The 12,336-nt window shown below is 45.4% G+C and overlaps 1 protein-coding gene across 2 annotated transcripts in view; it reads right to left on the bottom strand.

The window, feature by feature from the left end:
• Nucleotides 1-1,967: 1,967 nt before the first annotated feature.
• The window catches only part of LOC126527043 (histone-lysine N-methyltransferase SUV39H2-like), a 92,203-nt gene continuing 81,834 nt past the window's right edge, over nt 1,968-12,336 (bottom strand). For both annotated transcript variants that reach the window (XM_050174758.2, XM_050174759.2), the window contains one exon: nt 1,968-3,156. In XM_050174758.2, coding sequence (XP_050030715.1) covers nt 3,056-3,156 — 101 coding nt within the window. In that variant the 3' untranslated portion in view covers nt 1,968-3,055. The remainder of the gene's footprint in view (nt 3,157-12,336) is intronic.

Raw genomic sequence — 12,336 nt, 5'->3', positions numbered from 1 at the left:
ATCACAATGTCAGTCCTATCATCACGTAACTAAGTGAGAGAGGGCCATGATTATGTTGGACATTTATTTTAACTATGTAGCAAGAAGTCAGTGCAAGACATCACACAGTAATTCTCTGAAAACAGGTGCTAGTTGTGTGACAAGGTATGATATGCTTGGCATTCAGGCTTTTGCATTTGCAAGTCAACTTTTGTCCTGCTCCTTTTCTGTCTGCTCCTGGCGCAGTGTTTGTCTGTATTAAGATAAAGATGTAATGAGACATTAACCCATGAGTCTTGATGCTTTATTGTTGTTAACAGTTCTTTAACAAAAACGAGAATAACCAGGGCGATCCCACCAAACTGTCCATGTACGGTAGAAATATTCCTGAATCCACACACTGCATTAAGCTCATGCTATTCAGTAACAGCTGCTACATTCAAGATTAACACATTTTTGCTGTAGACACTGCTACATCATTTTTCTGACTGCCTTGTTTCGACCTGACCATCAGTTTAAAGAAATGTGACTTCGCTGCTTTCGGTTTCTTGACTTCACCTGTTACGAATTATTTGTTCCTGCAGTTCATAAGCCTTTCACATACATATTTTAAAAAAGGAAGAAACAAAATTTTTTTTTCTTGTATGTTTGTTGTTAAACTCGAGCATACCATTTGTGCATTTCATCATTGCAAAGGAAGCCAAATTTGTACTTTGCTACGTAATGCCCAGCCATACAAACAAGCATTCATGCCTGTGCAGATTGGTCATATACCATTTATTACATTTATGTATACTGGTTTATCAATAACCTTATAAGCTTAAGTGAAAGCCATAATTCCACCTCGTAAAATTTTTTATGAGAAGGTGGGTGATGACTTTCACTTAAAGGGCCCCTCACCAGGTCTGGGCATCTTGAGCTGATAAGCACCGTGCATGAGTTCACACTAACGATTGTGCCTGCTAAGCACAGAAAGAGCTAAAATTTCGAACCAAATGCCGTTTGCCCCTCTCCTCATGAGTGCCGGCTCCAAGACGGAGGGTTGACGTATATGCGCAACGTATATGCGCAAGTGTGCCTACATACATGTATATGCTGTGACATCGTTTGTAGTGACATGTTACTTCGAGAATTATTCAAGGCAACATCTGTTATTTGGTAATCTGTTGCTTCAATAGATTAATTAAAGTTTAGAGAAATAATTAAACACACAACCCGAATGTATGCGTGTTCTTGTTTTACTTCGCATCACAGCAAGAGAGAGGTACTTCCATTTTGTCTGCTTGTTCCCACGTCATGCAGTCGCGCAAGCAGACAACGAAAGTATGTCATTTTCTACCGCATTCCAGTGCATGATCATGCTCCATGAACTGCTTGTGTCTGCCTCAGTATTCGCACAGCACTGGCTTATACCACTAGTCAGCTGTTCTCGTGCACGGTGCGCAAAAGCGTGTGCTGCACAAAACGAGACAAACGCAACAGCTCATGTGTGACGCCATCAGCGGAAGTGTGCAACGCAGCAATAAAGCTAGGGAAAAAAATGAAGGCGGGGCCCATGACATATGCGTCAATCAATCCTCGAGCTCCGGTATGGGAGAATGCACAGAAGGAATTTCGCTGCACAAGCTAGACGGGACAAGTGGAGAGAGTGTCTCTCTTGGCAGCGGCCTCACCTCCTGAAATCATTGGTTCGTGGCACTGAAATATTTCTATCTTGGCTATTAACGAACCAATTTGAAAAATTCTTGCAGCAGAACTCTCCTATAGAGCACGTAATAACTTCCAGCGTATAACCGAAATTTGCTATGTAGCCTGGTGAGGGGCACTTTCAGCAGGCAGAAGGATTCAAAGAAAAAAAATAAGAGAATGAGAAAATGAACAGCTGAAAGCCTTTGTCTTTCCAGGTCAGATATCCTTACCTGCAAGGATGAAGGCATTCTTTGTACTTGATAACAGCCATAATGACGAGCACACTGAACAAGAAGACATAAGTTATCAGCAGTTATTTATTTTTTTTAACTGTTAATCAAGGGAGTTATAACCACATGTCAAAAAATAAAATAATAAACCCCTAAATCATGAGTAGCTCTGGTCGGAGTGAATACCTTTTCCACATGGAATCTTTAAAAATAAAAGAGGAAAAAAACTGAGAGACCTGAAGACAATACCACAGTTAACACTGCTTTCTCCTGAATGGAAAAAGAGAAGTCCTATGGTTTGTAACAAATGTGGATGAAATTATTTCACATTGTCTTAGTGAACCACACACAGTTATGCAAATAATGCACTACAGTGTACAAGCAAAACATGACCAGAGCAACTTGGACACGAGCCCAAATGAAAGAATGTTGGTTCATGGGAGTTCAGACACCAAAACTGTCATGTTTGCACATTCAGTAAAGGCAGTGTATCGTAAGATGGATTTAATATGACCCCACAACAGTTTCACATGCCTCAACCAGTCTTCGAACGTTTCTTTTTTCATGCACCTTTGAGTTGTCCTCGTTCAAACTTCATGTATCTATGATGTATCTAGTAAGACTTTACAACAGCTTGTGCCACCTGCAAGCACTTGTACAAAGTTGTTGGCTCTTCAGGGAAAACCCCTCGTCAGTAAACAGTCCAAATTAATTATTTTCTTGGAAAATATGTTGCTTTGATTCATTACACCAATACTTACTAATGAACGATGGGCCAAAAGCTGTTGTGAGCACTTGAGGTGCTCCCCTTAAAGACATATGGTCCTGTGCCTATGACAATGCAACAAAACGACCTTACCAGAACTTCTATATCAGTGGCAGCATCAATGCTGTAGCTGAGCTGGCCTATGAAGCCCAACAAGGGCTATCAGATGATGATCCTGGTCTGGTTGCCCAAAGCACGAGGTAATGAGAACTAAGTCACTGGCCACTGCACAGACCTAACGTGTGATAACCGGTCGAAACAAGGATTGCAAATGGCCAATGTTAGGAGGGGGAGTGGACGGTCACACACACGCACATGACAGTGCACCCATTCCATCTCATAGTTGCACCACTTTCCCATGCGAAGCTTGAAGATGCCTCCATCGCTGTCATCAGTTCAGAAATCTTCGGCAGTTCTTTGCCCCACATTTGCACTCAATGCGGATTTTAGTGTGGGGATGACTCTTCTTGGAGTCCGGCGTTGCTTCTGTTCCTGAAATGCAATAATGAAGGAAGGTGTGATCGAATGCTAATGAGAGCAGTTTGCTATGCACGGAAAGGGCTCTTACACCATGCTTGACCAGAAACTCGGGTTTCCTGACAAAGTGCCACAATAGACCAATTTCACTACGTTCAGGCCATGTGCGAAGCAGTCCTGCCAGCAACATGATGACAATATTCCTCTCCGCATTCTCGATGTACTTGGTTTCAAGACAACATTGAGGAGATTGCGCAGGAAAATGCCATTGTGGATTTTCCTACTAATATTATGGCGTGGTTGAGGAGTGCATCTCCTCGACCACACCCATGGTAGAATTATTTTATTCTCATCTATATGGCCTTTTGATCTTGAGGGCTATGTGGGTTTGTCATAATACAAACACAACATGCATCATACCATAGTTGCCCTTCAGCCTGCTGAGGACTGCTACTATATATGGCACGCTTTGCTGCAGAGACTGAAGAAGAGCGGAACTTGTCATGAAATGGTGTATTGATTATTCTGCAGGGCAAATTCCTCTTTCCAATATACTCCTATTTATCCTGCCTTGCAAATGCACCTGCCCCGTGCTTTGCAAGTTCACTGATCTCATCACTCTAGCCGGCTCACTACCACCTCTGAGTTACAGCAAATACTAACTGGCCATTCAGTAGGAGCTACCTCGAGTAAGTGCTCGAATCGCACTCAGATTTTGCAGATCCAAATTTGTCAACTTGAAGACAATATTCTCCGGCTAGATTACAGCGATAGTTGCCACATGCAACCAGCATCACTTCACTAGCAGACGAACTTCGTTATAACTAAGTCACATCCGACATGAAAATACCACTGCTACATCCAGTATTCATTATAAGCACGCATGCTGCCATTGGCAAAAGAAGAAGAAAAAAATAAGGACAATATGTAGGCTTACTTCATTTTATCTGATAATTCACAATGTTTGTTCTATCAAGGTTAGATTACATTAAAAATTTGCAATGTCTAAATGGCCAAGCGAGAGTGGCTATTTGCCACAATATTATTTGACTCGAAATGACCAGTTCAAAACAAATTATGCATCACAAAACGAAAAAAATCAGCTCTCGGTGCAACCAGTGGTAACTTAAATGGCGTAACATGCAAGGTTCACATACATCACGGGAGCTTTTGTCGCATGTGGTGCTCTTTGTCCTGAGAACTTATACAAAATTACACAAATCATGGCACAGGAAAAGAAGAAAAGGGTGTAAGTGCCTACTGCCTTCACAAATAACCCATCTGCGATTGCTCATTTCAGGTATCAGGAGAATAAAAAAAAAAGTATGAGTATCATGGGTGCATGCATGTCTGAGACATCATAGTTCAACCTAATTATAATGAAGTGGCATACAACATGAAAATACCTCGATTATATACACAATATTTGTTATAGGTGTATAATAAGCATGCTGCTGGCATCAGTGATCAACAATTTAAAGTTGCTTTGCTATATGTGTTTGTTACATCTAGGTTTGTTATATTATTTAAGACATTAACACTTTCTTGCCCGTGGGAAAAGCAGCAGTTTTTGGGTAATCAAGCAGTAAATATATACTTTCTTTTCTGTTTCCTGCTTGATACTAATATGTATAGTGTCAAATTGTAGAGGAAAATATTTTCTTTACACAAGTATTGGTCTCAAACAACACATTTATTTAAAAAATGATCATGAAAAGACTCTCAGAACAAAAATATTGCAAACAAATAGGAAAAGATATAAAAATGTCAGTGTTGTGCCACACAGACGGAAATTTAAAAACTTTCAGAATATACATTTCCAGTGCAATATTCCAGCAAATATCGGCTTTCTATGTGCAGAACTGCTTAATTAAGATATATATGAAAACGTCAGCCCTAGTGAATATTGTGCCACTGTACAAAGCCGTTCTCTGATACAATGAAACACAGATTGGCTGCACAGGCCTTATAAACAGTTGTTTTCTGTTTAGAGATAACACTTTATTATGTCCTTGATGGGGTCCAGGGGTCGCGGGGGTTGGGAGACTAACCTCCAGTCCCCGCCCCCTTCCTTAAACGGTGGCCAGTCCTTGCTTTCTGGCGGCGTCTTCGGCCATCTGGATGGCCCAGAGCTGCTCTTTTGGGTTCAAGCTGAACAGCAAAGTCTCCCACTGCTCGGCCGTAGTTATGATGCATGTAGTGTTAGTGCGGTGGGTGTTGGCGGATGAGGCTTTGGGATAATGTGATCAAGGTCAGCGCAGGCCTCGCACGCTTTGAGAGTGGGGAGAATGCATCAGGATAAATGCGGTTGTATAGCACGGGGTTTGGGAAAGTTCGCGTCTGAAGTAGTCGCCAAGTGGTGGATTGAGATTTATTCAGTGTTTTGTGTGCTGGGGGGGGTAGCATAACCGCTCTCTGCGATAATGGAGGAGGATTTTTCTGAACATTCGGTCCCGCGCGTGACCGCGATGCAGAACAGAGGGCTGGTCAAGATCAGAAGACGCAGGAGAAGGACGATGTGCCCGGTGTGCGAAGGCTCGGGCGGCATCATCAGCGACTTCGTTTCCAGCCAGACCCAAGTGACCAGGGGCCCAGATGATCTGGACGCGGCATTGCCTTGAGGGAGGAGTGCAGGAGAGTATCTTCTGCGCTTGAGACGCCATCAGTCCTCTTGTATAGTTGTAAATGGCCATTTTTGAATTGCTGATGATGCAGTGCGCATTGGTAGAGGCGTAGGCCAAAGCAATGGCCATTTCTTCTCCTTCTTCGGGTTGAGTGGCGAGTATCGATGCAGTCGCGACGAGGCGGTACCGCGATGACCGCCATGGCGTTTTGGTTGGTGTATTCCGCTGTGTCCACGTAAGTTATGTCAGCGGCTTGGTCGCAGCGCTTTTGTAGTAGTTTAGCTCTGTCTGCACGTCGCTCCAGATTGTGTTCAGGGTGCATATTGCGAGGTATAGGTGGGATAACTAGCTGAGAGCGAATGTTCGGAGGGATGAGTACTTTTGGCCCGAAATGGGTGGTGTAGGCTATGCCCGGGGTGCCTAGAATATGCCTGCCCGTGGTGGAATTGGCAAGTCGTTCAAATTGGCTAATACGCTAAGCTTCAATAAGCTCACCTATGGTGTTGTGAATGCCGAGGGTGTCCAGTTTCTCGTTAGAGGTGGAAATGGGAAGACATAGGGCTTGTTTATAGGCCCTCTTGATAATGGTATTGAGTTTGAGCTTGTCAGTTACACTGAGGCTAAAGTATGGGGCGACATGGGTGATCCTGGTCAGGGCGTAGGTGGTTACCAGGCGTATAAGGTTCTTTTCTTTCATGCCGTGATGTCGATTTGCGATGCGTGTAATGAGGCGAGTGGTTTGGTGTACATGAGTATATAACTGCTTGAGTATCTCCATGTTTCTGTCGTTTTGTTGGATGTGTAAGCCAAGGATACAGATGCTAGGTACAGTAGGTATGCGTTGCTGATGCACGTGGAGTTCTATCTCGGTGGGGTGAGTGTCTGGACCTCCTCAATTAGGCTTGTATAGAAGGATCTCCGATTTCTGTGGGGAGCACTCCAGGCCACGCAGTTCTACGTATGCAACAACCTCATTGATGGTTTGGGGCTAGACCTAACCAAGGCCATCAATAATGTCACGCATCAGGCCATACTGACCCAACTGTTTTCGGCTGAACTTTTCTTCCTTCCTGGCACATTTTACAGCTTCTGTATTTACCCATTTTTGGGGGCTTTGGGATGTGCAGTGGGCATTTGGGGTCTGCAGGTGTGATGTGTGGTGCGCAACGTGGTGCGGTGATCGGGATGGTCGAGAGCAGACGACGCTGAGTGCACGCGCGCCGAGGTGGAAGAAGGAAAACAACGACGCCGAAGAGCGTCCGGCACGAGAACGCGCGGCGCATGAAAGCTAACAAAAAGAAGAAAAGCAACCAATTAGAAAAGACCACGGGGCGTCAGGCAGCCAATCGGAAAATGCCAAATCAGCCAGACCAGAAGAAAAAGCGTGGTGCGCCGGCAGAACGAGAGGACACGCAAGGAGACGCAAGGGAGACGCAAGGGAGACGCCAGGAGAGTCCCAGGAAGTGACGGCAGGAGGAGGTCAACCACCGGAGCGGGCGTTGAAGACGGGCCGTCGGGTTCCGGACCGAGCCACCAGGACTTCACCCGGCCGGGGCCTCCTGCCAACCTGTTCCTGTGCGTCGCCCGTCTACCTGAGCGTGCCGTCAGCTCCTGAACGCCAGTGAGCTTCTGCGCCAGTGGGCAGGACGAGAACAGTCGGGCTACGGGCCCGAGTTCTACGCCAGCTGCCCGGCCAGAACGCCACCCCCGTCTGCCGTGCCGCCTGCTGCTCGAGGCCGGCGTTCGAGCTTCTGCGCCCGTGGGCGAGACGAGAACAGTCGGGCTTCGGGCCCGAGTTCTACGCCAGCTGCCCGGCCAGAACGCCGATGCCATCTACTCGCGCCACCAAGCCGCCTGCTTTTCCTCGCCTAGCCAAAGCGGGCGCACTCCGGTCGCCCGGTCGGTCAGCTTACACCGCGACCTATGGTGAGACCGGCAGCACTCCTTTCGCCAGCCAGCTTGTCGCCGCGTTGCCGCGTCGAGACTGTGACGCGTCCCCGCCCTCGTGGCAAGCCCGGACTCGCGCACCCGTTAACCTCATGCAAGCCCTATATGTGTTCCCTGCCGCAATGTCTGCTTGAGTGTTTATTTTAGGCATGCTTTCTGTTTCCTTCTATTTACTCTATGCCTCTTTTTAGTTTGATTAAATGTCTTTGTGTGTGTGTTCCAACCAATGGCTTTATCCTCAATTGGGTTCTCGGAGGCTCCGCCTATGAGAACCAACCGAACCATTGAGTACACGAACCTTTGCCCCATATTAGGGTCATCACAGCAGGATGGAACAACAATGGGCACTTTGGGGTCTGCAGGATGTGGCTCGCCAAATGTGAGAAGTTTCTCAATCAGTTCCAGTCTGAAGGCAAACTGTTCAAAGACTTCACTTCTTGACAACGCAGGCAGTTTAGGACACTGCCAGCGATGCTCCTCAAAGAGTACCAAATTATTCACAGCAGCTGTGTTGACGAAGTAAAAGAAACAGCCTCTTCCACCATCGCATGCACGCACTTCATGATGACATTGTATGAGCTGGTGGTGAGTAGGTCCGACTTGTCTACCCTTGAGCATTCTGACGTTGTACTTGTCAATATGCATTGGCTTTCTGATGGATACTTCAGACAATTTATTGTACTTTTCTTTTTCACGTCACAAGCACAAATTTCTTCCCTGTGTGGGATGTCAATGTCAAGATGCACCTGCACATTTTCTTTTTCTTTTTTCAAGGGCCCGGAATGTAGGCCCAAAAATAGAAAACTGATCATAGATCAATTGCACTTCAAACGGCCAATTACATTACAAAAGTCAGTGTGCCCTGACTGACAAAAAGCTTTTATTTTTTTTTCCCCATGAGTTTGTTTTTATATCTGGCAAGATATCAACGTGCGTATGATTGCATGCTGAAGAACTGGGATGTCCAACTGAAAAGTTTTCAGATTCAGTTTGGGTTCAGGTTCAGCTCAGAAGCAAAAATATAACGGTTCGAACTGGTTCACACGGGTTCATAATGGTATAGTATTAGGAACAATGAAAATTTTAAGAAAATAACTTTCAGCTTCAGCCTCAAATCTATGTGAGCGAAAGATTGTTTACCGTGTTTACTCGCATAATGATCGCACTCACGTAATGATCGCACCCATAAATTTTGTCGTCAAAATTCGCTCTTTTTTATTTCCCGTGTATTGATCGCACCCCGAACTTGCCGCAGCGATATGTCGTGTGCCAAGTCTAGCTCATAATGATCGCACTATCTGTTGAATGCTATGCGAACAACTCTTCAAGACAAACCAAGCTGTCTGCATGCAGCAACCATTTGCACGCAGATGCCCCATTTCATTCCTTCCATCACTTCCTGCATTTCCATGACAAAAAAAAAAAAAAAAAAAAAGAAGGCTACAACCAAACTCGCCTTTATTATGTGTAGGCTTTATAATGGCTGTGGTCAACAACAACAAAAAAGGCGCCTTTCGATTCTTCTCGTCTGCACTCGTGGGCATGCAACGCAACAAATCGCGAGCGGCAACGATAGCAGCCACGTTTACACTGATACGTTAGAAGTGTACCCTATTCATACGGCGACGCTTGTAACACGGCTAAAATATTCGCCCACCCTTAGCGGAAACGTGCCGTATTAGGATAGTAGTGAAGACAAATGCTGCAGTTTCCGCAGCATGCCCGCCATGTGTTCCTGTCACTGGCAGCTAAGCGTGCCCATCTGTTTCTGTCCCCTCAAAGTGGACATGGCTACATTATTGCCGCAAACTTGCCGATATTAACCATATTATTCATTACTGATATGGAAGAAACTGTTTTAATGCACGTAATGTACTCACGAGAAGAATAAAAATCGTGTTCGGCGCATTCAGCTCGCTCCGCCGGCCGCCATCTTTGTTTTGGTGTCCCGCACTACATACAGGGCTGCCGCCTATTTGTTGACGTGTTGTCATCCCACAGCAAATGCGAGATGAAAAAAAAAAAATCTTTTTTTTTTGCGGGAAATTTAACCTGTGTAATGGATCGCACCCTTGAATTTGCGTCAATTTTTTTAAACAAAAAAGTGCGATCATTATGCGAGTAAATATGGTATTCCTGTCCTCACATGCCGTGGATCGATGTATCTATGATGTCTATAATATTATGCAAGAAATGCAATATACTGCAACCTGAGGCGCATGCGCAGGCGTACTGTGATTTGTTTTCGAATGGTCCCAGTCCCAATGCGTTGAAAACACATTTTATTTTATTTTATTGTGCCAGAAGACTGCTTTACACCTGCGTTCACCTCATGTGTTGAAGTTGAAGGATCACTGAGGGAGCAACAACTTATAATTTGGCAACGCCACAAGACTGTGTGACCTGCTTTACCCTTCCAAACGTTGTTCTGTTCTGTACAGCCTGCAACCAATCTCTAACCATGCACTCATGTAGGTCCCATTATTTCAACGACCTGAAAGTTAGACACTGTCACATTCTTACAGGAAAGCTGTTAGCTCAACTATTGGAAGCTTTCAAAAATGTTATGTGCCTCACAATTTTCTAAAGAAATAGATCACTCAAAAAGTTTACATCTTGAGGAAATGTGGGAAATGTTTGAGGTGATATGCAGATAAGGTTTGGAGCCTCTGGATTATTTAGGCACTAAATACATATTGCTAAAACTCTGATTTTGGCCAGCTTAAAGCAGTATATTAAATGCTTACTAAGTTTACTGGGTTGTTAGGACCAAAGACGGCAGCAATTTCATACTTAGATAAAATAAGGGCCAAGCTATGGGTGTCATGCACAATAAGTTTCATGAGTAATTACCATATATACAATCTAACATGCACCTGTTTTACAATAAAACAGGTCCAAAAATTGCATGCGCGTTAGAATCGAGTATGACCCTAAATCCGCGCTACCGTATTGCCATCGACATTCGAAAAATGGTCACCTCATACACGCTTCTAGCCTAGCTGCCGTAGCTTCCTCCATGTGCATACCACCATGTTGTACATGTAACCAGGCACTGGTGTAACCTAGCCTACCACCTGGCTTCCCGTTTTCTGCGTTTATTCAATCAGCATGGACGCGCTGACTCCAAAGACACACCGAGTCCACCATGGTGCCGCATTTAAAAGGAAAGTTATCATGTGCGCGGAGAAGGACGGAAATAGGGCCGCATCACGGGGCTTCGGAGTTCCCAAAACTTGCATGCGGGACTGGCGCAAATAGAAGGAGAATATTTTCACCAGCAAAGCAACAAGGAAGGGTTTCAGTGGACCGAAGCAGGGCTACTGCTCACGAAATAGGTGCAAGAGCAGCAAGCGGCACAGCGGCCTGTGACGACCGATCTGCTCAAAGTACGGGCGATGCAGTTGCCCTACAGAAAGTGCTAATGCGGAGCGACTTCAAAGTGAGCAGGTGCTGGCTATCAAATTTTATGAAAAGAAAGGACTTTTCTCTTCGAAGGCGGACAGGGATATGGGATATGCCAAAAGTTGCCCGAAGAATATGAAGAGAAATCGCAGTTTTCAGCAGTACATTTTGAAGTTACGCCATAAAAACAGCTACCCCTTCAGACAGATTGGAAATGCCGATCAGACGCCGCTCTATTGGCATGACTGCCACCACAACAGTTGAAAAGAGGTCGCGGGATCGAATCCCGGCCATGGCGGCCGCATTTCGATGGGGGCGAAATGCGAAAACACCTGTGTACTTAAATTTAGGTGCACGTTAAAGGACCCCAGGTGGTCGAAATTTCCGGAGTCCTCCACTACGGCGTGCCTCATAATCAGAAAGTGGTTTTGGCACGTAAAACCCCATAATTTAATTTAATTTTTTTAAGTTGCAAAGAAGGGGCAAAGCAAGTGCGCGTTTTGTCTTCTAGCCACGAAAAAACTAGTCAACGTAATGCTTTGTTGCACTGCGGATGGACACAAGCTGCCCCCATATCTTACCTTCAGACGGAAGACGCTCCCAAAAGGAATCGTGTTTCCGAGTGGCATGATTGTGCGCACAAATAAAAAAGGTTGGATGACCACGGACTTGGTCACTGACTGGATTGATAATGTTTAGCAGGAGAGACCCGGCGGCAGTTTGGGCCTGCATGGGATGCTTGGGCTCGACGCATTGAGGTTCCACCTTGACGAGCGCATCAAGGTTGTACAAGCTGGCTGCATGACAAACCGACCTTGTCATGATACCCGGCGGCATGACATCGCAGCTTCAGCCGATCAATGTTCGTTTGAACAAGCCAGTGAAAGATAGAATTCGGGCACTCTACACCAAATGGCTTGTCAGTGGCTGCCACGAATTCACGCCAGCCAATAAAATAAAGCATGTCTCATTGCGAGACTTTGCTGGATGGGTGAAAGATGCATGGTGCACGATCCCGTCTGCCATGGTCAACAAGGCTTTTAAAATATGTGGCATTTTGAATGCCATGGACGGCACTGAGGATGAAATGCTTTGGTCTGTTGATAGCGATAAGGAGTTATCTGACGGCAACGACGAGTGATATCTATTGCACCACGCGACTCGTACCAGCGCAGTGAAAATCTTGGTGGCAAGGTACGCCGCTCCCATTTGTGTTTTT

The sequence above is a fragment of the Dermacentor andersoni genome, chromosome 9, assembly GCF_023375885.2.
Source record: "Dermacentor andersoni chromosome 9, qqDerAnde1_hic_scaffold, whole genome shotgun sequence".
Classification (NCBI taxonomy): Eukaryota; Metazoa; Arthropoda; class Arachnida; order Ixodida; family Ixodidae; genus Dermacentor; species Dermacentor andersoni.
Note: the sequence above shows the minus strand (reverse complement) of the source record. Positions and strands in the feature narration are given on the sequence as shown.